The following is a 26,394-nucleotide window of genomic DNA, read 5'->3' on the forward strand; positions in this document are numbered from 1 at the left end:
TTTGTGAGGGTTTTTTTAATGGAAAGGAATTTATGATGTGTATCCTGTCAGATCTATTTAAATAATTCCTAAAAGACTAGTAGAATGTGACCTTTGCTGCCAGTAATTTTCATTGTCCTTGAAATTAACATAACAAATCTCTATTTGCATTTTTAAAATTTATTATAATTGTAATTTTTAGACTCAATGGTCTTCGCACCGACAAGCATCAGTGAGAAATTCCTGAAAATAAAATTTGTGGAACAAAACCATCTTAAAATGATTTTTATACAAAAAGATTATTGTGCTTGTTCATTACTCAAACTGCAAGGGCAACATCTTACGGGCTTATAGCCATTGCATTCTTTTTATAGACTCAGTTATGGTTCACTTAAATATACAGCTAGATTTTTTTCTTGCAGTGCATTTTAATGATATCTGCTTTCCAATATACAAACTGTGCTTTGAAATATAAATGAGTTACGAACAAAGACATATCAGTAGATGTACTGTGTATGCTAAGGCAAGCCATTAAGATGGATGCCAGTAAACAGATATGCCCACTTGTAGGAACATTTGCAATGGAAATTTTCCAGAGATGGCTAATTTAATTGTATTTTTGTGCAACAATTAGGAGGGAATTACGATAGTTCTTTCGACGCGGAGAAGGGAGTGGGCACTATTGTCATTGCAAAACCCTTGGATGCAGAGCAGAGGTCAATATATAATATGACTGTGGAAGTCACCGATGGAACAAACATTGCCACGACACAGGTAGAATATCACATTCATTTTCTGGCAAGTTTTTCATTTGTTAGTGGAATGTATATGCTATAAAAATTAATAACTTTGCCATTCAACTAAAACCTCATCCTTTGAGACCACTGTTAACTAATGGAGGGGATATTTTTCAGAGGCTTTCCGTCTGGTTGTAAAGAATGGACTGGTGAATGCTTCAAAGTGGTATTTCTCCTTTTGTCCTCTTCGTGCTCACATAAAAGTAATTTGCCTTCCTCCAGCTGAGGGAGTCCCTATCACCAGCAGCAATGATAGATTTTGACAATTGTATCACCACATAATGGTCCAAAATACAACAGTGCTTCTGTGATGTTGGGGAATATTGCTATTGATTGTATTAAAAGGAATTTATACCTCTCATCCTCCCAAGACCCAAATGTGTGACACCAAATCAATTGTTCAGAGACAAAATTGGTCAGAGGGGACACTTAAAGTTTAAAGGATCTCTCCTTTTAATGTCACTGTCTGTGATTACATTGTCTTTTGGGGGACAGCCCCAGTCAACCCTTTAAAACCAGTCTTTCTGATCAGGGTCAGTGCCTTTCAGCAATTAAAAAGGCCAGATAAATGTGAAGGACTAGGATAATGCTGGCTCTGCCACATCCCTGGGGGAGATCCTGACACACAGCTTGGGTGTCTGATCAGTAGGAACCAGTTTGAGGAAGGTGGTTGGACATTTGACTAATTTGCACCACTCTGGAATCGGGACATGATGACACAGGGACATGACACTGGGACAAGGACTTCTCGGTCCAGGCAGTGCTGGGATGACTCCAAAACCCAATAATAGGTGGAGTTGTGGGGTATGGGTTAGTTAGAGCCTGAAATCTTACATCAGAATTAGTGTCCAAGTGTAAAGTCTGCTATAGCCTGAATATTATTTGACACAGGGAGAGACACATACTTGCTTGTACAAGACACCTGTGTGCAGTCTTGAATCCCAGTTTAAATATGGTTTATAAAGGAAATAAAAAAAAAAATAGGGTTGTGACATTATTTGTTACATGATAATGCAGAAAGAAAGCCTGAACATTTTTTATTTATATAGATACATACACTCACAGGTAGATTCTTCTGTCTTACCTTGCCTTTGTGCTCAAAAGGTTCAGATATAGATCTGTATGCACTGAGTTGCAACACTGACGTTCCTAAGAGAGCGTTAAATCACTGAGTGCTTTCTGAATCCAAATTCTTGTTTATAACCAACCCTAAAATCTCTATCTAATTATCCCTATCTGATAACTTCTCCTGATAATCCAGTCTTGATAAAAAAACATCAGTTGAGAGTAAGTTCAGTGGCAGGAAATCTACTATTTTCCCTGTTAGTTTAAGTAATTAATTGCCTCTCGGCCAAAAACATTCCTTATTTTTTAACTTGATTATATCTGGCCTGTATTCCCTGTTATGCCTTTCTCTGCTCGATTAAAGAGCTCTTTAAAAACCAGTATTTTCTCCCCAGGAAGGCACTTACACAGAGTAGTCAATTCACCTCCCAGTCTTCTGGCAGACAAGCGCAGGAGAATGACTGACCTCTTTACATTCTCTTTCCATAAGGCTGTTTCTTCAGCCCTCAAGTAATTTCTTGTTTTGTTTTGTTTTGTTTTTTCAGTCTTGGCGACATTCTCAGGCCACATTTCAGAAGTGGGGCGTTGAATCCCTAGGCCAACAGTTATTTCTTGCAAACATTTCAGCCAAACAAGTATTAAAAAGCAGGGGGAATTTCAAACATGCTGGATGCAAATAATTTGTATTTTCCTGGATATTGTGTTTCTTGTTTTTGCTGCTTATGATTTAATAAAATGACCCCTGCGACAGTCCTCAAAAGCTATTTGATGAAAACCCTACATTTTTAATTAAAACATATGGTAAAAACATATTTCAGCAAAGCTGTTGCATTCTAAAAGAAGCCTCAACATTCTTTGTAACAGTGATGTGACCTATTTTAAAAATGTAAGATAGTGATCTAAGATTGCAATAGCATAGCATTTGATAATCAGTGATGGGTACAAGCCCTCCTTCCCTCCACTTCCTTCTCTTTACATGGTTACTGTTTGGGGATTTAATTGTGGCCTGAACGACATCTGAGAATTTGTTTCTTTGACTGTTCACAGCAGAGATTTCAAAAGCAATCATTATCTCTAACCTGCCAGAACGATGGCCTGCCTAATTATCCCTCCATGCTACAAAACTTTCAGACTGTATTTTTGACTGTACTTCAGAGCCTTTGGTGACCTTATTCGTCTTCATTTCCTTTTAGAAAAAAAATACAAAAAACTGATAAGTAATGTCATAGCAAGTGTCATAGAAAGTGTCAAAAAAGCATCTGCTCATGGCTGTCAGTGGCCTTGTTTGAGTTCCGGTAAAATGACCTTGGAATTATTTTGTCTCATGTGCACAGCACCACCTGCATTTCTAACTATAGCTGCAAAAAGATACAGTAGAAGAGGAAGTGGTAGGAAAGCAAATGTATAAATTCATCCATTTGTACAGCAATCAAATAATACAAAGCCCCCCAAAAGCGCAGTGGTTCATTGTGAAGCAGCTGATCATCAGCGTGCCAAATGGAACAGTCTTGCTTTTTATTCCACCGCACCTGTTCCCCTTTATCTCTTTCTGGCCTTTTGTCTGTTACGCAGTTGGAGGTGGCAAAATACAGCGTAAAAATGCCAAAGATTTTTGCTTCAGTAACATGATCCCTGGCACGGTCTTGCGTAAGTTTCTTCAGCAATGCTCCTGCATGCCTTGGATTCTGATAAACTGTTTGCTTCCTTCGTGCCTTACTGCACACATGGTTCACTGCTCTACCATCAGAGGAAGGAAACGATTTTGATTTAAAAGCTACATCTGTTGTATTAACAGTTTGCTGTTGTGAAAAGAGGTGAAGAGAACATAAGGAACATTTAAAAAAAAATAAAAAATCACCAATTTCCTTTGTAACCAAAGGTGTAATCGGTTTGGGAGCGATTAGCAGAAAGGAATGCAAGCTCCCAGGTGAGAAGCACAGCAGCAGGACTTGTTGAGCTGCTGCCTCTCACCGTGCTGCCATGCTCTGAGCACGGTGGTGATGGGGGAGGATGAAGAAATGTTGACTAGTTTGATTTATATATTTGGAGTGTGGGTTCAAAGCTTCTGTCAGGTTGATTAACTTCTAGGAAGGCTAAGTCAGGAATAAGCCGCGGAGAGCTTTTGTATTTTTTTTTTCCCCTTAGCTTAATTCATCATTGCTCAAGGCCACGTGGTAATTTATGAAAGGCTGAACATGTACATTGGCCCTAAATCCCTGCGAAACATGATTCCTGCAGCTGCCAGGCGAGCTGTTGGCCTTGAGGAGGGGATGGGGGGACAGGGCTTCTGTTTTCCACATGCTGGCGAAAACTGGGACCACATCTTTCTGGAGCAGCCTGCTCTTTGCCACCAGCAGGGTGGGAGGGGGCCTTTTGTCCTTGCACAAGCAGAGAGAGGAACCTCCAGCAAGAAACCAGTGTAATGGTATGTAATGGTATCTAAACACCCATTCCTGCCAGAATATTGACTTACTTTGACTAAGTGGCATCAGAGATTCTCTTGGTCATGCCTCAGGTTTATACCAAAATTTCTGCTGTTGGTTTTCTTTTTCTCCACTGGACAGCTCACATCCTTTACTTCCAAGCATAGCATAGGAATAGTGTTTTTTTTTAATAATGCATACTGCTAAAATACCCACAAAAGTACAGCACACTGGGAAACGATCATCTAAGTGATGATATCTTTCACTTTAATGGAGAATCTTGTACTAGCAGGCAATTATTTTTTGAAGAACAAACTCCTGGAGTCACAATATTATACATAAAAAGGCAGTCTTCTTTAATATATTTCCTTGCCTCCTCCTTGTTTCTCATCATCCTAGCACTCAAAAAAAGATGCTTTAAAGCACGAAGCCTGATGCTTCCAAGCTAGCAGGCAAAAAATCCCTCAGTTTCAGTTACTACAAACCTTCTCACTATTTGCTGGTGAAGGCAGTTCACCTAGTGTGGGCACTCAGAGGGGAACATATACTTCCCCCTGAGTGTTTGTAGATCAATACATGGTCACTTGCAGTGCCTTCAACGTGAACCAACGAGGCTGAAAGAGCAGGAGGGAGAAGTTACCACTCATTGCCCCTCCTGTCTCTCCTTGCAAAAGGTTGTGGAATTTTATTCGTTCTGCTGCTGTGGATTGACCTTTAGCTGCAAGTTTCAGGATAGCAAACTTGCTCTCACCTGTCAGAAAACATTTTTTTTATAAGGTGTTGTGTTTTTTTTACAACAAGGAGCTGATCAGTCGCACTGAGTGAAGGTGGTTCTTTTAACTAAACTGTGAAAAGTGCTACTTAGAGGACTGTGACCACTAAGTAGATAAGACATCAGAACACAAGGGGCATTTTTACGGTGACATTTGGCCCTTTGGTGAGTCTGCAGCTGTTAAACAAGTTTAAGCCCTCAGAAAAGTCAAAATTCAGCATTTTTGCACACACATCTCCAGCAGAGTGGGAATATGCCAAGATGTCGACTGCTTCTGAATAAATCGCTCCTCCGAAGACAGACACCTTGAGCAGTGCCCTTGCAGACAGTGGATCCTTATAGGATGACGAAGAAGATGTGGTGTTTCCATTCAATTTTTTACTTCTGCTCAGTTGAATGCTTCTTCCAAGCTAGAGGTATCCTAATCCTACTTTTTTTCTGACCCATCCAGCAATCTCAGCACTGGCTTGCCTGGGAAACAAAGATTTTTTCCCCCCTATTTTAATACAACACAAGGAGCACGGTAAAGTATAAATAACAAGCCATTGAAGTTCACAGGGAAACTGTTTGCATTTTTATGTTAAGGTTGGGGCTTGGAGAGAGAAAAACTTGTCAGGAAGTAGCAAATAAAGCTGTGTGGTAACACTGTTGAAAGCAATATTAAATCAAAATAGGTTTTCAAAAACCCGTACAAAAGCGTAACCTGAGTTTACGCAATTCAGGCGCTTAATAGGTTGTATTACAACACTGTGCCCAGACCAAGCAATTAGCCAAGCAGATTCTTCCAGCTTCAAATGTCTATAAAGCAGCTCCTGGCATGTATCCAGTCTTCACTCAAATACGTTTGTGCCTAAACCAAAGGTATTTGTGATGGGCAACATTAAAAACGGCTTTGGAGAGACTTCCTGCATTAGGTTTTGTTCTGCCTTGATTTGATTGTATTTCTCTAGGCCTTTCACTTACCATTTTGAATACAAGATCTTCGCAAATGGTCTGAGTGTTACTTTGCCTAATTTGTAAGCTTGGAGGCCCGTGAATCCTTTATTTGAAACTTGCTTTAACTGTGGGAAATAGGAAGTGAGCGGGGAGAAGCAGATCTTTTATAGTGAGGCGCTGGTTCGGACTATAAATTAGGCCGTGCACAATGGACGTAGCAATCGGCAAGCCTGCCTTTCTGGAGCCCGCCATGTACTGGAACAGATCCAAGCTTTCAAGGAGAACTGGGCAGAGACTGCTTTGCTGCAGGTTTACTTTATGAGCTTGGAAAAAAAAAAAAAAAAAAAAAGACTCGCAGCTAATGTTTATCTGTGGAAAGTGTTTTAGTGTTTTAGGACCTTGCATAGTCCGCAGCAAGAGGAATCCCTACTTAGCAGCAAACAAACAGCAAGCATTTCCATTTGTCACCTTCTGAAGATGCTGTTATAGCCTGTCTTGGCTTTTGCAGAATGGGTATTGTCACAGCTCAACACTTGGGCACCTACGGAATAATAAATGATATTTATGTAACACAGTTCATTCTAGTCTTATATTCCATTTGGAAATAAATCTGAAGGAAATATGAAAGTACACATACGCTGTGAGTCTTTGAGTGCCTTCGGTAGGATAAGACTTGATTTTAGGTGTTTTTTTGAAAGACATGTTCCAGGCTGGTTAAAGCTCAAAGCTTCAAGGAGCAGAGTCACGGCCCTTGTAAAGTCAGTGGGAAATTTGCCAGTAGTACCAAGATGTTATGTCCAAGTTTGGCAGCCATTAAATGAATTTGAGTAACTTTTCCTCATATTAACGATCTGGTGGAATTGAGCTTGCTCAGTCTCACATATGTTTGTAGGATCTGATTTTCTATGAGCCTGGTGTTCGTGTCAATGTAACATTTGTCCTTTATTAAAAGAAAAGATTTTCCCCTCTTTTTAAATAACACCTTACTAGAAGTCATGCTGCCCTGGCAGGAAATTTCTGCATAGGAAAGTGGGATTTTAAAATGAACTAATAAAAAGTGGGGTGGCTGAAAAATAAACCTAAGAATGCAACCCTGAACTTCTTCCCCGCTTTTACTTCTCACATGGCTTTGTTAAATCATTTAGTCTTTCTGCCAGGCAGTATTTTCATGTGTACAGGATGAGGATAATAATAGTCACTTGCTCTGCCAAAATGCTATAAGGACTGAAGGACTAATATCTACTTTAAATGGCCCTTAAGTTCCATTTTATTTGACGTTATTTGTTTTCAGGTAGATCCTAAGACTGTCAAATTCTGAAGAACATAGAGTTACTTTTTTTTTCCATAGCTGAAAGGTTTGCCAGAACACTGTAATCAGTAGTCACTTACATAGTCTGATTTCCTTGTGTCACAAGGAAGATTTACTCCCACCCCAGCCCCCGGCGAGGAGAGACCATAACCTTAAAATCACAGTTGACTCGCAGGGATTTTGAGGGACAGCTGACGAAAATAAGAAATGCTCTAACTCTGTTTTGATAGAAGAAATTATGAATCAGTAACGACCTCTTTATTCATTAGCATCTCTAACCCACTGTTTCATCTCCAGATGGAAGTGGCTGTTGAAACACAGAGTATGTAATAAATAATGTGTATTGCAACGTGGATCACTTGACAAATCACTAAAATGCTGTCATCTCTAGGTAGTAAACCGCCTGCCACTTAAACAGGCACTTGATCAGTTTTACAGTAGGCAGGAAGTGAAATAATAGTAATAATAATAATAATAATAATAAAGTTCTGTTCTTGAAACTATCAAAACAACATTGCACATAGTTCCCTGTGAGTTTGCTGAATACAGTTTGATGACCTCATTTTTAATCTTTCCCCTTTACCCATTCCACTCTGCAGGCACCATCACGATCGCTATCTTTGTGTCAGGACATTATCTTATGCCTTTTTCAGTGGGAAGAAGTGCTGCTTCATGAATTCACACTGTATTTTCTGTAGCCTCATGGCTTAAGCCTGGTCTCTGACGGTGATGCAGTCCTACCCTCTTTAGCTTACACAGTCTTGTAAAGGCATAAATCACAGAGCCATGGCTTGCACAGTCACGGTGCAAGCTTTGTGGTAGATAAAGTTTTATGCCTTTCTCTGCTTTCATAATTTGCCAGAATGAGCCCAAAATGCACCAGTTATAATGGGAAGTGAGCCCCACACTGGGGTGGTCGCACACCACACAGTAACAAAACAGCACATTGCTACTCTAGCAGTACCTCTAAGACATTTTGCTGTGTATCTCTACCTTTTTTTTTCTTTTTTTTTTTTTTTCCCACAGAATAGTTTGAGCTTGCACACAGCAATGTTAAAAACAAAGTCACACATAGGAGCCTGTCCCCCAGATGGCAGCTTACTTGCTCAAAGTAGACCGTGCTGTAATAGCATCTGCCGAATCAAAATTGCAGTGTTTTCCAGCAAAACCATCTGAAAAGTTTTTCCTTCTTTGTTAGAATATATAAAACAATATATAACAGAGCTTTTGGCCACCAATTAAAAGTAAAATTAAATGTGTTTTTTGTTGTCTGTATTAGCAATGCAGCAGTAAGATAATTTGCCCATGTTACAGTGGGACTTGCCAAGAAATCAGGGTATCAAAACTGCTCGAGAAGGTGCCTTTAAATGCTAAAAACCAATAATCATATTGTCCCAAGCTCAGATTGCCTCAATGTCCCTTCCTTACACTAACAAAAGTTGTTCAGCACTGGCTCTGTGTCCCATTAGAGTAGAAATGGAGGCTTATTTTTCCCTGAGTCTTTCTTTCATATATTTCAACTCATTTTTTTACATCCTTTTCAGATGTGGGTTTTTTTGATTGTTTGTTTTCTTCTGAGTCAGGTCAGAAACATGCCTTGATATATTGTATAGCAACGATAAAAATATAAAAAGCTTTGTAACTTTTCATCATTATTATAGTCCCAGCAACGTATGTTTTCACCCCATTTTTATTGCTATCTGTCCAAGACTGAAGCATTACTTAATATAGGTTTCTCCCTGCTTCACTCTGGCGTACCATAATCTGCTGAAAATTAAATTGTATGGAATGCACAGTTGAAGTTCTATGCCATTTAACTTACAGAACATTTTATTTCAGCTGTCTTTTAAACAGTTCCCAGGCTAGTTCATTATGACTGCTGCTTACAATTCCTCATGTTCCTTCTGGTAATGTGTTCTGCAAACCCTTCCAAGATCAGGGAAATCTAAAGTTTCATTTCTCTCTGAGGCCAACATCTGTTTGTGCAATATTGTAGTAAAAGTATAAGTGTATTTTTCTTCCGTTAAGAATGTATGGGTTTACAGGGCTTGATCAAGCAAAGTAATAAAGTATATTCTTAAAAACGAGCCAGGTACTTTCCAGAGCAACCAAGAAAATATTATGAGAGATGAGTCAAGTCATCCAATCTTCAGGAAGAGTCCTGGGCACAGCCTTTCCCATGCAGTTCATTGGACTATTTGACATTTCAAATTTTTTGAATAAAAAGATTGTTTCACTTCCTTCATTATAAAATCAGGTGTGTTTTCATGGGCATATTCTGCAAAGGATACTTTTTGTTTTCAGTACTGAAAAAGAGGCAACTCTTTGCATTGCATCTTTCAGTATTAGATTCTTTTTCAAGGGTTTTGCTGCTATGCCGCCCAAAGTAACCTACAGCTTAGAGAGTCTGGAAAGCAAATTTTCACCACTATGTGACTCCTCCAGTTGTGAAAAACACAAAACCTCATCAGAGCCACACACATATGACATTGCATAATATAACTGTCCAAAGTCAAAACTTGGAAAATAGTGATTCTTATTAGTTACCAGTTATTTCTTATTAGTTACCAGGGACAGCTTGTGATGCATTGAGATGGGTGTAGTATGCACCAACAACATTATTCTGGCTGCCTTTCCCCTCTCTGCATTTCTTTAAGGGTTAGTACCTAAGGTTTAAGACATGCTTGAAGCCAGTGGCATAGTGTTCATTCACATTCTTAGCAGCAGTCCTGCCATTCATAAACTGCAATGGAAAGGAAATGAGTAGGTGTTCAAGGGGAAATTGTGTTAGTTGGCAATAAAGACAAGCATCACCGGCAAAGGAAGAGCAAAGGTGAAACCATAAAAATAATCCCTCTTTGGCACCAGTACCTTGAGGTTATCTGTCCTGGACAGTGTGGGGTGGGCCAGCACCATCGTGGCAGGGTGATTCCTGGTCTGTCCTCATCAAGTCTTACCTGACATTAGCCTGGGATGTAACAGCAACTCGGAGTCTCCACTGATGGCATGGTTTGATAGTGCTAGTATGCCCCAACACAATATACGGGGCAGAGAACAATGCAGGATTTATACTCATAGGATTTATACTCTTGATTGTATAAAAGATGGATTTTAGTAACTTGAAAAGGATTCTTTTATTGCCTTACTAACAGTAAGGGGGAAGGGAAAAGGAAATCCCATAATAGCTGCAGAAGTCTCTTGTAACTAGCGCCCTTGTAAGGGACAACAGAACCATTACTATTTACCATTGCAGGAGTATTTGCCAATCTGTAGATATGGAAAATCTCTCACATGGACTTCTTTATCAGCCTCCAAGTAGATATTGTAATTAGGAACATTTTGCCGCCGAAGTCATATCCTTACTATTTGTTTTGATCTGAACAGTAAGTATTTTCCATTAAATGATGGTTCTCAGTCCCACCATACAGCAACGTAACATCATCAGCCATCTAAAGTAAATTACATTTCTTCAGGTGCCTGTTCAGCAGTCTGACTAGACTTCAATAACTCCAAATGTTTTTTCTTTTATTAACTGTAGGTTCTTATCAAAGTGTTGGATAACAATGATAATGGCCCAGAATTCTCTCAACCAAGTTATGATGTCACCATCTCAGAGGATATCCTCCCTGACACTGAAATTCTGCAAATTGAAGCCATAGACAGAGATGAAAAACACAAGCTGAGCTACACTATTCACAGCAGCATCGATGCAGTCAGTGTGAGAAAATTCAGAATTGATCCCAGCACTGGGGTTCTCTATACTGCTGAGAGATTAGACCATGAAGCTCAAGATAAGCACATCCTTAATGTCATGGTAAGAATGCAATATTCACTTGGCTCAAGACACAATCACTGATGTTTCAGGTGCAAACATGCCTCACTCTTTGCCTGAGCAAAGTACTTCCGCTGCAGTAAATAGTCATTAATTTCATCTTGCCTGCCCTGCTGTGTATTTATTTTACCTTTTTATTTGGACTTCTATGAATCTTACAGTCAATTCATTGTATCTAATATGAAATGATTTGCCATCTCAAGGGAGAGCAAGCAGGAATTTATTTAATCTCTTGGCATCTGGTCTTCTCACTCAAGGTAATTTTCAGAGTTTCTGAAGTGAGGCTGAAAGTTATTTGAGAAGTTATTCACAGGGAGATAACGGCTTTCTTGCCATACAGAATGCTACAGCCCTTCTGAATACAAGCCTCATTTATAGTTTACTTCTACAGATGTATTTCAGTACATGAACTGTTTATATAAATACAGTTTTCAGCTACATTTTCCAAATGTTTGGGTATGCAGGGAAAATTAATTACCATTTTTTGCTCCGTATGCCTAGATACAGAACATAAGTGTCTCAGTTTTCAAGTGAAGGTTGTATATTGTGAAGTGGAGGTTAATAAAAACAAAAAAAAATCTGTCTTCGTTTAAACATTATAGTCTGCTATTTTCTTTAAATACCCAATAGCCCTGCAGAGAAGTTCTGTAAAGGAACTTCTCACAACATATTAGGTACAGGAACAGCTTTGGGTGGGAGAGCCCAAGATTTGAGAGCTGCTGGGAGACACAGTGAGCAGGAGCTGAGCAGGGTTTGAGCACACTGTGTAAAAAGCTGCAAGCTCTTTTGTGAGCAGGATTAGAAATAAATATAAATTGAACCACAGAGGGTTTCACTTCTCAGTGCTTTTGTTTGATCTCTACCTGATGGAGTAGGTTTTTTTGCCCTGTGTATCAGGAACCGAATTTCAGGGCTGCTGACAGGATTGTCAGTGTACAGAGATCTTTAGTATGGAGTTGAGAGAGGGGCAATAAATGATGCTAACACTGAGAGTGCTTAACAATTTTTAAGATTATTCCTAGTCTGATTGCTACTGTTATCATCATATTCAAAATGGAATGTACATATATAATGCTGAAAGAGTCCATTGGCAGATACGAGTGCTCAATGACTTGACTCAATGACCTGACTGATGACAGTGGGTAAAATTGTCTGTAGTTCTTTGAAAGGAGCAGTGTGCAAGGCATGTTTGCCACTAGGCTGTAAAGTGGGGAGAGTTAGCATAAGGGCATGACCACATAACATGTATTGAAAAAAAAAAAAAAAAAAAGGTATGTGTTGCAATCCGAAAACTGAATTTAAGATGTCATATGGTTGCTATTCCAAAAATGCATGCCACAATATTTACTTACCATTCATTTTTTCACAATTGAAAAAAAAAAGTCTCAGAGCTCTTGTTTTTCATATGTGATTGTGGTTCAGACTGCAGGTTCTTTGGGTCAAATGTAATTTATTATTACTTTGTATTCAACTGAACTGAAAGCATTACTAGCACTCAGATAACTAAAATTTGTGAAGTTTTAGAAAATGGATACCAATAGTGTATCATGCACCTCTTCCATAGGTTCGAGATCAAGAATTCCCTTACAGAAGAAACCTGGCCAGAGTCATCATAAATGTGGAAGATTCCAACGACCACAGCCCATACTTCACCAGCCCACTCTACGAAGCCTCAGTATTTGAATCAGCAGCTATTGGATCAGCAGTTTTGCAAGTCACGGCTTTGGACAAAGATAAAGGAGAAAATGCAGAGCTTATCTACACTATTGAAGCAGGTTAGGACAGAGGCTGAAAATGTGGCATCAGCCCTGAATCTCATTGACGTTCACTAGGTGGCTACTGAGCCTTTTACCTCTAAGTCATTCCTTCAAAAACATCATGGAAAATAGTTATTGAAAGCTGCTGATAGAGACAGTTTTCAGGTTGTTGGCTTCAGTCTAGTGCCTAGTGATCCTCCATAAACAAATGCCACAACAGCTGGTACAACCTGGCATCTTTGCCAATATTAGGATCAGAGGAGCATGGAGACTAAAAATTTCTGCCAGCAAAGCCATAGTTGTTTAGAGGCACAATGGCTCTTGAAACAACTGTATGTCAACAGAAGCCTAAGGGAAGCCATAGTGATATCAGAATAAAATTGCTTTTGCTGTTAAGCCTCATATATTTATATTCACCATATAAACTGAAACAGCAAAAGCATCTCTCTGCCAGTATAACAGCAAGGTCATGGGAAATTCACATTATCTATGCTACATGCACAAGCAAATGCAACTTTCTCTGTCTCGTATGAATCTGAAGTTAGGCATTATCTCTAAGTTAAACCATTAGCCTATATCCAAGACGGGTGCCTGGAAAAGAGGGGAGGAAGTGGAAATTTGTAACCTTTGGAGTTTTTATTGTTTTAATGTTTTACACATACCCAGACAGGACAGCATTGTATATTGCAGAACAAACCCTGAGTAGACCACACAGCTTCCTGGGGCAGGGTTGTATTTCAAGCCTGTTAGCAGCTTTTTCTTGGCACCTTGTTCCTATGATGGGCTCCAACCCAATCACTCTTAGGTGCCACCACAATGTAAGAAGCCCTCTGACATGCTAGGAGTATGGCTTTATTCCACTGGTAATAGAATACATGATGCAGACAAAAAAAAAAAAAAAAAAAAAAAAAAAAAAAAAAAAAAAAAAGCAAAGATTAGAAAGGTTGTTTTGGCTATTAGATGATTCTTTTTCAGTCTGCGTGTTTTTTTCTTTCTTACAGGCTCTCTCTCCTATTACAGCCTTTTGCTGTTTCATCGAGTTCTCTCTGCAGTGTCAGACTTCAAACTTCCATTTATTATAAGCCATGCACTCCTGCAGTTTCATTATCCACAGATGTTCAAATCCCAGATGCATCAAAATTCAGCCTTTTGCTGCTGTATGATCCATAAAATCTGTGCAGTTAAGGATACTAATTTTAACTGCAGCATTCAAATAGTATACAGCCCCTTCATTCAGGGGAATTACTTACATCACCTTACATGTGAAGAGAGCAAATGGTAGAGAAAGTAACTTTTGTTTAATTTCATAGCAGATTCCTAAGGGAGAAGAATGAGCTCTGGCCTTACGTAAGGCAATCAGTGGCTACAAATCTTTTGTATTAGCAAGCACTGACAAAACAACTACAGCAGCATTTGTAGTGTCTGCAAGTGGGACAAATACTGTGTTCTTTATGAGAATTTGTAGCTCTGGCAGAACCTCAGCTCCTCAGTGAATAGCACAATTTTTGTTTTATCTAGTCAAGTAAACTTTACTGATCTGAAAGGATTGATATAAATAGAAAGCTACTACCAGTATTGAACTACATACAGTACTACGTGGCTTAAATTAGCCTCCAAGTACCAGAATTTACAGCAGATAGTGAATTGCATCTATAAAGTAATATACATTAACTCACTTCATTTAGGATTCTATGTGTTTGGTATTTCAGCTACAATCCTCATATTTATTTCTTTGTGCACAGCACCTGTAGCAATCACCACTCAAAAAAATATCTGTTTATCACCAGTTTCATGAGACATATTTCTCTTCACTTCATGGATGGATTGGAAGTAGTTCTACATTTTAGAGTATAAACTACCACAATATCAGAAACATGTTATAATGATTGGAATCACTGTAACTCAGTACATGCTGTATATTTTTAGAATCAAATTCTGAAAAAGAGTCTGTATGCTTATTCATGCCATATATGCACATAATGTCCTCTTTCAAGCAGACACTCAAGAAACCAGCAAATACTGATTGCTTAATAAAAGCAACTCTAATTACAGGATAGGGATACATAGCAATAGATGTGAATCTGTCTTGCTAAAGAAGAGGTAGGCAATGCAGCTATATAAAAAGGAAAAAGACAAAAAAAAAAAAAAAGGACCCCAAAGAAGGTCCGTGATCCAAACTTGCTGTTTTCACCTTTGTGCAGTGATATCCCTGCTTGCATGTTATACCAGACATTTCATGACATTTTCTTCTAAATCTCATTCATCTAGATTCATCCTCCTCAGAGATCGTATGATAAACCTTTGTGCCACAAGATACTTTAATCTCTTTTCTATGCTATTTGTTCAGTTTTATTTTTCTAAATGCCACTTTAACCTTTTTATATTCAGTTCTTTGAGTCTTGAACTACTGTAATCTTCTCTACGGTTGCTTAATATCCCCTTCAATTAAGAGACTGAGTTGTTATCCATTTGTCATGTAATTGGCTTGTTAGCCTCTGATCTAGTTTCATTGCCTTAGGTGTACATGTATTTGACTAACTCCCATAATTTAGGGATGCTTTTTCCTAGTTTGGTGGTAGTAATATACATGCACCACATGCTCAAATGTTGACACTGAGAATCAAGGTAATAAACAGCAGCATCTGAGTCTCTGAAAGTTTGAACACCTGCACTGCCTACTGGGATGGCCTGATTTTCAGAAAGAAAGACTAAAAGGCCCTTTATAATTATTTTATATTTGTTTGCTGTTTTGTTGTTGTTTGTTTTTGTTTTAAATAATTGTCGTTGACAAATTGCAGATAATTTCCCTTTATTAATTATCATTTAAATGCATTGTATTTCATTTATAATTTTCTTGCAATGTTTCCATTTTAGGAAATACAGGAAACACATTCAAGATCGAACCAGTTTTAGGGATCATTACATTACTGAAGGAGCCAGACTTAACCACAATGGGACAGTTTGTTCTGTCGGTTAAAGTGGCTGACCAAGGTTCTCCACCACTTTCTGCAACAGCAATTGTACGGATATCTGTGACAATGGCAGATAACTCCCACCCTAAGTTCACTCTCAAAGAATACCAAGCTGAGATTAATGAAAACGTGGATATTGGTACTTCTGTCATCTCTCTTTCTGCAATCAGTCAGTCCACGTTAGTTTATGAGGTTAAAGATGGGAATGTGGATGGAGTCTTCACTATAAACCCATATTCTGGAGTCATCACCAGTCAAAAGACCCTTGATTATGAACGTGCTTCCTCTTATCAGCTCATTGTACAGGCAACAAATATGGCAGGGATGGCATCAAATGCCACTGTGAACATTCAGATTGTTGATGAAAATGATAACCCACCAGTTTTTCTCTTCTCTCAGTACTCAGGCAGCATAAGCGAAGCTGCTCCTGTAAATAGCATAGTCCGAAGTGCAAATAACAGCCCCCTTGTGATACGTGCCACTGATGCTGACAGCAACCAGAACGCTTTGCTCGTCTACCAAATCGTTGAATCTACTGCAAAAAAGTACTTCACAGTAGATTCCAGCACAGGTGCAATTAGAACCATTGCAAATTTAGATCATGAAACAATAGCCCACTTCCACTTCCATGTGCATGTTAGAGACAGTGGCAATCCTCAGCTTACAGCAGAGAGCCCTGTTGAAGTAACCATTGAGGTAACTGATGTCAATGACAACCCACCAGTCTTCAGTCAGGCAGTATTTGAGACTGTCCTGCTTCTGCCCACATATGTTGGTGTTGAGGTTCTCAAAGTCAAGGCTACAGACCCAGATTCAGAGATCCCTCCTGAACTCACATATAGTCTAATTGAAGGCAATCTGGACCATTTTTTGATTGATTCAAGCACAGGAATACTCACAATTAAAAACAATAGTCTCTCCAAAGACCATTATATGCTAATAGTGAGAGTATCTGATGGGAAATTTTATAGCACTGCTATGGTGACAATAATGGTAAAAGAAGCCATGGATAGCGGGCTTCATTTCACACAAAATTTTTATTCCACGTCTATCTCAGAAAACACCACCAATATCACAAAGATCGCTGTGGTAAATGCTGTTGGTAACCGTCTTAATGAGCCCTTGAAATATAGCATATTAAACCCAGGAAACAAATTTAAAATCAAACCCACATCAGGAGTCATTCAGACGACTGGCATACCCTTTGACCGAGAAGAACAAGAGCTGTATGAGTTGGTGGTGGAAGCAAGCCGTGAACTAGATCACCTTCGTGTTGCTCGAGTGGTCGTGAGGGTTTACATTGAAGACATAAATGACAACGCACCAGTGTTTGTAGGGCTTCCATACTACGCTGCTGTGCAAGTTGATGCTGAGCCTGGTACCTTGATATATCGAGTGACAGCTATTGATAAAGATAAGGATGAAAATGGTGATGTGTCATATCTTCTGAAGGAAGATTATGGACATTTTGAAATTGATAGGGGAACTGGTAGTGTCACCCTCAAAGAAGCCTTCAATTCTGACTTATCTAATATAGAGTATTTAGTTGTCATTCTTGCAAAAGATGGTGGCAACCCATCACTGTCTGCTTCAGTAGAGCTCCCCATTACTATTGTTAACAAAGCAATGCCTGTGTTTGACAAGCCCTTCTATACAGCTTCTGTAAATGAAGATGTAGAAATTCACACACCAATTTTAAGCATAAATGCAACCAGTCCAGAAGGCCAGGGAATCATTTATATCATTGTCGATGGAGATCCTTACAATCAGTTTAATATTGACTTTGATACCGGAGTTCTGAGTGTCATCAGCCCACTGGACTATGAAATAAATTCTCTTTTTAAGCTAATGGTGCGAGCCAGCGATGCTCTCACTGGTGCTCGAGCTGAGGTCACTGTGGACTTGATTGTTAATGATGTGAACGATAACCCTCCAGTTTTTGATCAGTCAGCTTATAATGCTACTTTATCTGAAGCATCTTTGATTGGGACTCCTGTATTGCAGGTTGTTGCTACTGATGCTGACTCTGACAATAACAAAATTGTGCAGTATCAGATAGTCCAGGACACCTTTAACAGCACAGATTATTTCCATATAGACAGCACAAGTGGCCTAATTCTGACAGCACGTATGTTGGATCATGAACTCATACAGCAGTGCAGCTTGAAAGTCAGAGCAACTGATAATGGGTTCCCACCACTTAGCAGTGAAGTTCTTGTAAGTATCTCAATAACAGACATGAATGACAACCCTCCAATTTTCAACCAGCTAATATATGAATCGTATGTGAGTGAACTGGCACCTCGGGGTCATTTTGTGACTTGCGTCCAAGCCTCAGATGCTGACAGCTCTGATTTTGACAGACTGGAGTACAGCATCCTATCAGGAAACGATCGGACCAGTTTTATTATGGATAGCAAGAGTGGTGTAATCACCCTTTCCAACCATCGGAAGCAACGAATGGAGCCCATGTACAGCCTAAATGTCTCTGTCTCAGATGGGTTGTTCACCAGCACAGCCCAGGTGCATATACAGATCCTTGGGGCCAACCTCTACAGCCCTGTGTTTTCACAGAGTGTTTATGTTGCAGAGGTTAGAGAAAATGCAGCTCCTGGAACTAAGGTACTTCATGTGAAGGCCACAGATGGGGATTCAGGTGTATATGGCCAGATAAGCTACTCCATAATAAATGACTTTGCCAAGGACCGATTTTTGATTGATAACAATGGCCAGATTCTGACAACTGAGCGACTAGACCGGGAGAACCTGCTGGAAAGTGACATTGGTATATTTCTGAGAGCACTTGATGGGGGTGGCAGGACTACATTTTGCACTGTGAGAGTGATAGTAGTGGATGAGAATGACAACGCTCCCCAGTTTATGACGGTTGAATACAGAGCAAGCGTCAAAGCAGATGTTGGGAAGGGTTACTTGGTGACCCAAGTGCAAGCAGTAGATCCAGATGATGGAGCCAATTCCAGAATTACCTATTCTCTTTATAGCGAGGCCTCAGTTTCAGTAGCTGATCTGCTTGAAATAGATCCAGACAATGGATGGATGGTCACCAAGGGTAGCTTTAACCAACTGAAAAACACAGTTCTGTCATTCTTTGTCAAAGCAGTTGATGGTGGCATTCCTGTAAAGCACTCCCTCATTCCTGTCTACATCCATGTTTTACCTCCAGAAACCATTTTACCTTCCTTTTCCCAACCCCAGTATTCTTTCACCATAGCAGAAGATACCCTCATAGGCAGTACTATTGACATTGTTCATGTTACACCTAATCAGGGTGCTTTGTACACCACAGTTAATGGTGAGCTGTCAGAAAACAACAAAGATGGTGTGTTCATCATAGAACAAGACACGGGACTCTTAAAACTGGATAAGAGACTTGACCATGAGACAAATTCTGCATTTCACTTTAAAGTTGCAGCTACCATTCAGTTGGACAAAGTGGACATAGTGTTGACAGTGGATGTGGAGGTGAAGGTGTTGGATATAAATGACAACAAGCCCATATTTGAAACAGCAAGCTATGATGCTATAATAATGGAAGGGATGCCTGTAGGAACCAAACTTATGCAAGTTAAAGCGGTTGATGCAGACTCAAGTGCAAATGGGCAGGTCACCTATACACTCGCATTGGAATCAGAGCTGGAGAAGATCACAGAAGCTTTCACCATTGATAGCAACAGTGGCTGGATTAGCACACTGAAGGATCTGGACCATGAAAAAGATCCTGCTTTCACTTTTGCAGTGGTGGCCTCAGATCTAGGGGAAGCCTTATCCTTGTCATCAACCACCTTGGTCTCAGTCACTGTGACAGACATCAATGATAACGCACCTGTCTTTGAGCATGAGGTCTACAGAGGATCAGTGAAGGAGAGTGATGCTCCAGGGGAAGTTGTGGCTGTACTTAGCACCTGGGATGAAGATACATCTGATGTCAACCGGCAGGTTAGCTACCATATTACAGGTAAGAAACGGCAAGCATGCTTTCTTCCCAAAAACAGCTTTACTGAAGAACTGTGCATGTGTCCAGTTTTAAGGAGAAAAATTATGAAGGGCTTCAGCTAAGTTATCACTGTGACTCAGACAAATGCATCTCCCTTCAATTTTTTTTTCTTTAGTTTGGACAGACTTTTGCAGCAACTAGCAAAGCTGAGAAGGGAAGGGAATGTGTGTTTGTGTTTGTGTCAGTCTGTGTCTGTCCAGGTGATTCTCTCTCTAACTTCCCAGAATAATTCTTCATGATTTGCTGCAGTGCAATGTAGCATGAACCATCAACCCATCATAATTAATATATCAGCTTGGAAAATATCATGACAATGTTCCAGCCAAGGGAAGAAGAACTTTTCATTCTTAAGGAGAAAATCTTCACACTTCCAAGCATTAAAGTTTTTGGAATAGCCTTTTTCTTTTTGAGAGAGGAGAGTGCATGTAGGAACCATTTCAAAATAGCACTATTTAAGAAAACTGCACATTGGAGCAACCTTGGAACAAGATGGGGATACAATTTCTTATCAGCCCAGATTTCTGGCTGGTGAAATGGTAATCCATTCTGAAGAACCAGTTAGCTGCCATGCATTGCTATATACAGCATGTGGCAATTTCAATTACATTACTAACATATTTTTCAAAGTGTGGTAACATTGCTCTTTCCTTCTTTTCCCCAAGATTCAGAATAGATTTTGTGTGAGTTTATTGTGAGTGATGGGGTGCTGCAGTTATTTTTCTGCCTACAGCTTGCATTGTCCAATAGATTTTTTTTAGGGAAAAACTTCGTCACTCCCTCTAAACTTCACAGTCCAAGAGCCAATACTAAGTACACAGTAATAGCCAGATTATTGGGCAAGTTCACATATATCTCATTGGAGAGGATTAGAATTACACAAGACTGCACACAAGTAGAAGGCAATGGGCAAAAATGAAAAGTCTGACAACTCACAGGACAACAGTTTGTTTATTTTGCTCTGGAGTACAAGACTTCTACTTCTGTGTTGGCTATTAAATTGGAAATGTTTGTGGGATGGTTTATAGAGACAAGTGGGATGTTCCAGTAATCTACAGAGTGCCCATGTTATGCATCTGAAGTAGCATCATTTTCAAAGGAGCCAGAGATTCATAGTTTCCATAAAAGCCTAGATTCAGTTTGAAGGCTTGCAAAAGCTAGTGTGTCTGTAGTGCGACATGTTGTAGGATACTAGAATTAGAGGCAAAAATTAGGCTTGTGAGTAAAGCACAGGATTTGAAGGCTGTAAAAAAGGTGCATTATCTGGTGCCTCAGTTTCCACATGTCTAAAACTAAATAAGTAGTGCTTCACCTTAGTGATTTTGTAATATTTGAAGCAATTTGTAATATTAAGTATTTGAGATGCCAGTATATAAAGTGCTATAGGAAATGCAAACCCTTAAGGTTTGTAACAAAAATATTTTAGCATGCCCTGTTAATCAAAGATACTGTTTTTTCTTTGTTCTGAAAACTTTGTCATCTCTTATAATGAATTATGCTTTTAATTATGTATTGATCTGTTTTCTTCACATTCCTATGCTGTTAATTTAGCAAAAATTGGACTTTTAAATAATTGTCGTATATGACTCAAAAGCTTAGGTCATTTTGTACCTTAATTAACACAGTTCAAAATATGTCAGTTATTTTGCCATTTTTTTTAGTTTCTGAAAACGTTAGATGTCAAAGCCACAAACTTTCTCTAATGCCTACTGTACAATTACTAGAGCATATGAGCTCAGAAACTCCACTGTCTGAGTATATCCTTTGAATTTGGGAGATGCACATAGAGAAACTAGGTTCTTTTGATTCAGATATTAAGACATAGTTTAAGTAATGAAATAGTCTATTCACACTACACCCCAAATTAAGCTTGGGAACTGCATTTGAATATTTCATGGATCGGATTAGCCAGGTGATTATTCAAATGTTGTATCTTTTTGGATGCATTTTGAGCTGTAGAAACCTCCATGAATACAATAAACAATTTCTGAGGAAAAACAGGACACTGATAAAAAGGGAAAAGAAGACAAATTACAACATTTGAATCCATCAAAACCAGCTTTGTGCAAGTACACGTCATGAAAAGTAGCACACAGAAAAAAGATGGAAAAAAATCATCTTTCAGGAGATGAAAGGAGGAAACATTCTGGGACAGATGTGATCACTTAAGAGCCCTTTGCACTTTTTTAGGAAATGCAAACACTTATTGCAGCCTTCTGATCAACTTTGAAAAGGGAAATATGCATTCTGGTGGGTAAATATACATTCTGTTTTGAACTCCTTCCCTTTAGGACACGTGTCCATGATTACTGGCAAGTAGTTGCCATTTTCAAACTCCATTTTTCAAACTGCCATTTTAATCTGCATTTGATAGTGGAAAAAAAATTTTGCACTTCTCATTTGTTATTTGGAGTTTGATAACAAGTGGAGATGTTCACAAAGGAAAAGCTTGATATAAAAATCTTAGTAGAAAGCCATTAGAAAGTTTAGTTGACACAAGTGCACTTAGGAAGCACAGTAGTTTCCTTCTGAAGGCTCATTCAAGCTCATTGCCTTTATAATTTGTGGTAGTTTGACAAACAACAGGGATATGTCAATGTTTAGCTAGGATGTTTAGCCAGCCTAAAGACAGCTAGGTATTACTGAGATTTAACAGTGGAAAACAAGGAAAAGCCATCAGAAAAATGTCAGTTGCTAGGACTTTGGTATCGTAAAGTGTTTTGAATTAATTAGGCTCCATCAGGCATGTAAATGTAAGAACAGACAACAGTATTAAAATTTATTTGTTTGCTTCTATTTTATATTTGAGATCTGGAGTTCTGCAGAAATGTTTGCTTAGATGTTTGAGGAAGACTTGTACTGCAGGCTGAAGAACAGTATGCATATTTTACAATAGTAAAGCTAAAAGGATTGGGTTTATAATTTTGGCAGCTCAGTAAACATGCAACATCTTAAAGTGGGGGGTGGGGGGTAAACCTATTGATTTTAAGTTACAAATGCCTGGAGTTCTAATTAGGAATTGAATGTATCTAAATAGATGCATAAATGTAAGAGAGAATCTAAATAAATAAGCCAGTAAATATTCAGTTCTCCCTCCCAGATCAGCATTGCAGTGAAAACTGATATTGCTGGCTTCTAGCTTTCAGTTCCCTTTTAGCCGTTATAATTCCCTCTGTGTGTGCTTTAGTAATGATGTGTGTCAGGATTCGTTTATTTTGGATCACTGTGTCTCTGCATTTCATTTGTATCTAGCTGTTTTCTTTCTTTTCTTAAACTTGAGCTTGATTTGGCTTTGTACTATTTGCTGACTAGGGAGGGAGGGAGAGCATTATTTAAACTTCAAGTAACAAAAGATAAAAGATAATGCTGATTCTTTTACCCTCAAAGCCATTCTAAAAAGTTACTGGAGTGTTTTTTGTAGCTAGCACTTCACTGTTGTGACATTCAAAGTAGAACATAAGAAAACTGCCAACAGATTTTAAAGAATCCATTAATACATGTAGTCAGGAGGCTTCCGTTTAGAAAAGCTACATTATTCAGAGTGAAAAACTAATTAATTAGAACGCCCCTAGGATACTGAATCTGCTTACATATATTAGTGAAAAAGTTAATTAATCACTACAGAATGAGATCTGCATCGAGACATATGTAGAAGTACTAGAAAATGGTTCCCTGGGCCACAGTGTGGATTTTTTTTTCTTGCATTTCTTTTTTTAAGAATATGTCTTGGCATTATTTTACTGTTTACATCTCATTATTTCTGTTACATTGTATAGTACAACTTCCTCCTTTGTCTTCCATCAACAAAGTATATAGCCAGTCCTGAGAAGCAAAAGAGAAGAAAGGTAGCACTCATGAAAAATGCATGCAAATAAACTGTTTCACATGTTTGCTGCTTATTACACAGGTTTCTTGGCCATTGAAATCGATCCTTTTCTAGTGAAGTGAGGAGAGAAAGGGATTCCAGGGACCATTTTTTAATATATACTCCCAAAATTCCTGTGTGATTCAAAAGCTATTCCATCAACAACAAAGCAACAGTGATTTTAAAATTGCTCCAAGCTAGTGTTACTGCCAGCCATAAAAGCCACCAGCTGATTTTAATTAGATTTTACCTTTCCTCTTTACTTAGCAATGGGATATCCATACCTTGAGTGCATTGCTTCATAGTAGCTCAGGACAGTTAATCATTTCCTTTTACAAAAGAACTAATATGCAGGAAAGCACTGATTGATATCATGAAACTAAATAAGAGTATTTAAGACCATTTTTATTAATGGTTTACAACATTAAGCTCACTGTGATAAGATTATAGCCTTTTCTAAAAGAGCGTTAAGCTTTTTTATGCTGATGTTGAGCTGAATAGAGAGAATTTAATGTTAATCAGCAGGGGTCTACCTTCTTTGACAATCACATTAAGACTCAAGTCAGTGGACAGCTTCACATTGCCTTGGGTTGTATTCAGACTGGCCTGCAGTGCACATCAATATACTAAGTAACCCTCTTTAGGGGAAATCAGTTTATATCACACAGTAGGTTAAACAAGGTTTGTCTGAGTCCTATGATGGTTACTCCAAACTGTCATAGAAATCAGTGGGAAAACTGAGATCAGCTTGGTTTTGTGACCTAAAAAGTTGATTTTCTATCAACAGCAAATATCTGTGACATATCTGTTTTGTGCTCTGTATGACTACAGGGCCTTTTACAATTATAATGCATATCTGACTAATTTTCGGGAAATCTTCTTCATTACAACGTTGTTTTCTGACACAATTACACTTAGCTCAAATGGTGATGCTTAACGAGAAAGATTTCCTCAGCCCATCTCAACTAACTTAGCGTTCATATCAAATAGAAACCAGTCTATCTTGTCATTGGTAGCTAATGAAAAAGGCATAGATTACAGCCCGTGACCTCTTTTTTGCTTTTTGATGTACAAAGAAGGCATGAAATGTGCATTACATTTTTTTGCTTCATTTTAAGCACAGTTTTAAGTTCAGATCTTCTCTGCCTTATTTTTGCTAAGCTGGTCCCCAGGAACTGACAGAATTGTGCCACCAGAAACAACAGCAGTGACACCTAATCTCCTGACAGCAGAGGCAGCTCAAATACATCTTTTCTCTGTTGGATTTGTTGTTGTTTTTTTTAAACACTAATTTACTCAAACATTGAACTAGAGAGGAAGGTTTAAGAACCTGGTCTTTCCATTAAGCTCGGACAGATCCCCTGACACATGTCAGGACCCTGAATAAGTTGTGAGCAAAGCCAAACTTAGCATGTTTGGCATTCTTGATCCTGACACAAGAAAGAATAAGCTTTCCCTTAATATTTTTATACCACTTTTATACATGAGAAACATGGATAGCAGTTCTCAGATTGCATTTCTGCACAGGAGAAAGCTTAATATGGTGGGAAAAGAGTTAGTACCAGGTTAGCTGGAATTAAAGTTTACCCAGTGGAGCAGTGTGATCGTTTTTTCTGTGTCCTCACTCAGTTCCTATAGCACACAAGTTTGCTATAACTATTTTGTGCTCCATCCTAAATCCTTAAATGTGCAGATATATTTTTACAGACCAAACATGTTAGATACTGGACATAGAAGACTGGGTGGTTGGCGTAAAAGGTCTTCTGTCTGGTCTGACAAGGGGGTTGAAAACAGGCTCAAAGAAAGGTGCTTGATAGTGGTTTCTTTGTGGAGCTGGCAGAGGACGGTACTGTTTCAAATGGAAGTGTAAATAATTGTGAGAGACATTAAAGAGCTATCCCTGGTTTGATTCCTTGTACCTTCGGCATGTGAAATGTCCTTCCTTCCTTCCTGAGGATGATGTGGATCAAATCTTTCCCTCTTCCAGCCTGCTTTTTCCCCCATGTGGTTTAATGATGTGAAAGAGCAATGTTACGAGGTTCGCTGTTGGTGTTACAGCATGATAAAAAGCTGTTCCGCTTTGACTCCTGCACTCCTCGCTGGCTTTCCCCAGCTCTCACTCTCTGATACATTTGACCTAATTGTAGTGCTTATCTTCCAACTGCTCCTCAAATGACCTCTTGTTAGGACTATTTAATACTAATGTGTCTTCTTCTGTCGTGTAAACTTTTTTAAAAAATAGAATTTTAATGAGCAGAAGAAAGGCACAGCTGTATGATAAAGCTTTCATTAGAGGATTCCTTAATAGAACCTACTTCCAGTCCTTGATTGCATAATCAACAGCTAATGAAATTGTCTTGGTAACAAGAGCTGCGGTGTATTACATCCTCTCCCGAGACTAAGTGGAAAGACAATTGTACCAGCCTGAGAGGACTATTGATTGTTCACAGTTTGAATTTGATTGCCCTTAAGGGGAACTAAACAAGAGATCATCTTCAGCTCTGCTAAATGGATTTTGTTTCCGCTGAAAGTTATTGGTTCACTTTCATACAAGCCGTTTGGGGGGCAATAAACACAGGGAACGTAATCTCATTACAGATTTCCTGAATCTGCAAGTTTGAAAGCACCTGTCACTGGAAAACAAATGACAATTGCATATTCCTGGTCGCCTAGGA

General features: G+C 38.9%; 1 protein-coding gene across 1 annotated transcript in view; it reads left to right on the forward strand.

The window, feature by feature from the left end:
• The window catches only part of FAT3 (FAT atypical cadherin 3), a 408,669-nt gene that overhangs the window by 288,798 nt on the left and 93,477 nt on the right, over positions 1 to 26,394 (forward strand). The window contains exons 9-12 of the mRNA XM_084532289.1: positions 614 to 753; positions 10,820 to 11,095; positions 12,678 to 12,888; positions 15,745 to 19,818. Coding sequence (XP_084388415.1) covers positions 614 to 753; positions 10,820 to 11,095; positions 12,678 to 12,888; positions 15,745 to 19,818 — 4,701 coding nt within the window. The remainder of the gene's footprint in view (positions 1 to 613; positions 754 to 10,819; positions 11,096 to 12,677; positions 12,889 to 15,744; positions 19,819 to 26,394) is intronic.

This window comes from Aythya ferina, assembly GCF_964211825.1.
Source record: "Aythya ferina genome assembly, chromosome: 1".
Taxonomy (NCBI): domain Eukaryota; kingdom Metazoa; phylum Chordata; class Aves; order Anseriformes; family Anatidae; genus Aythya; species Aythya ferina.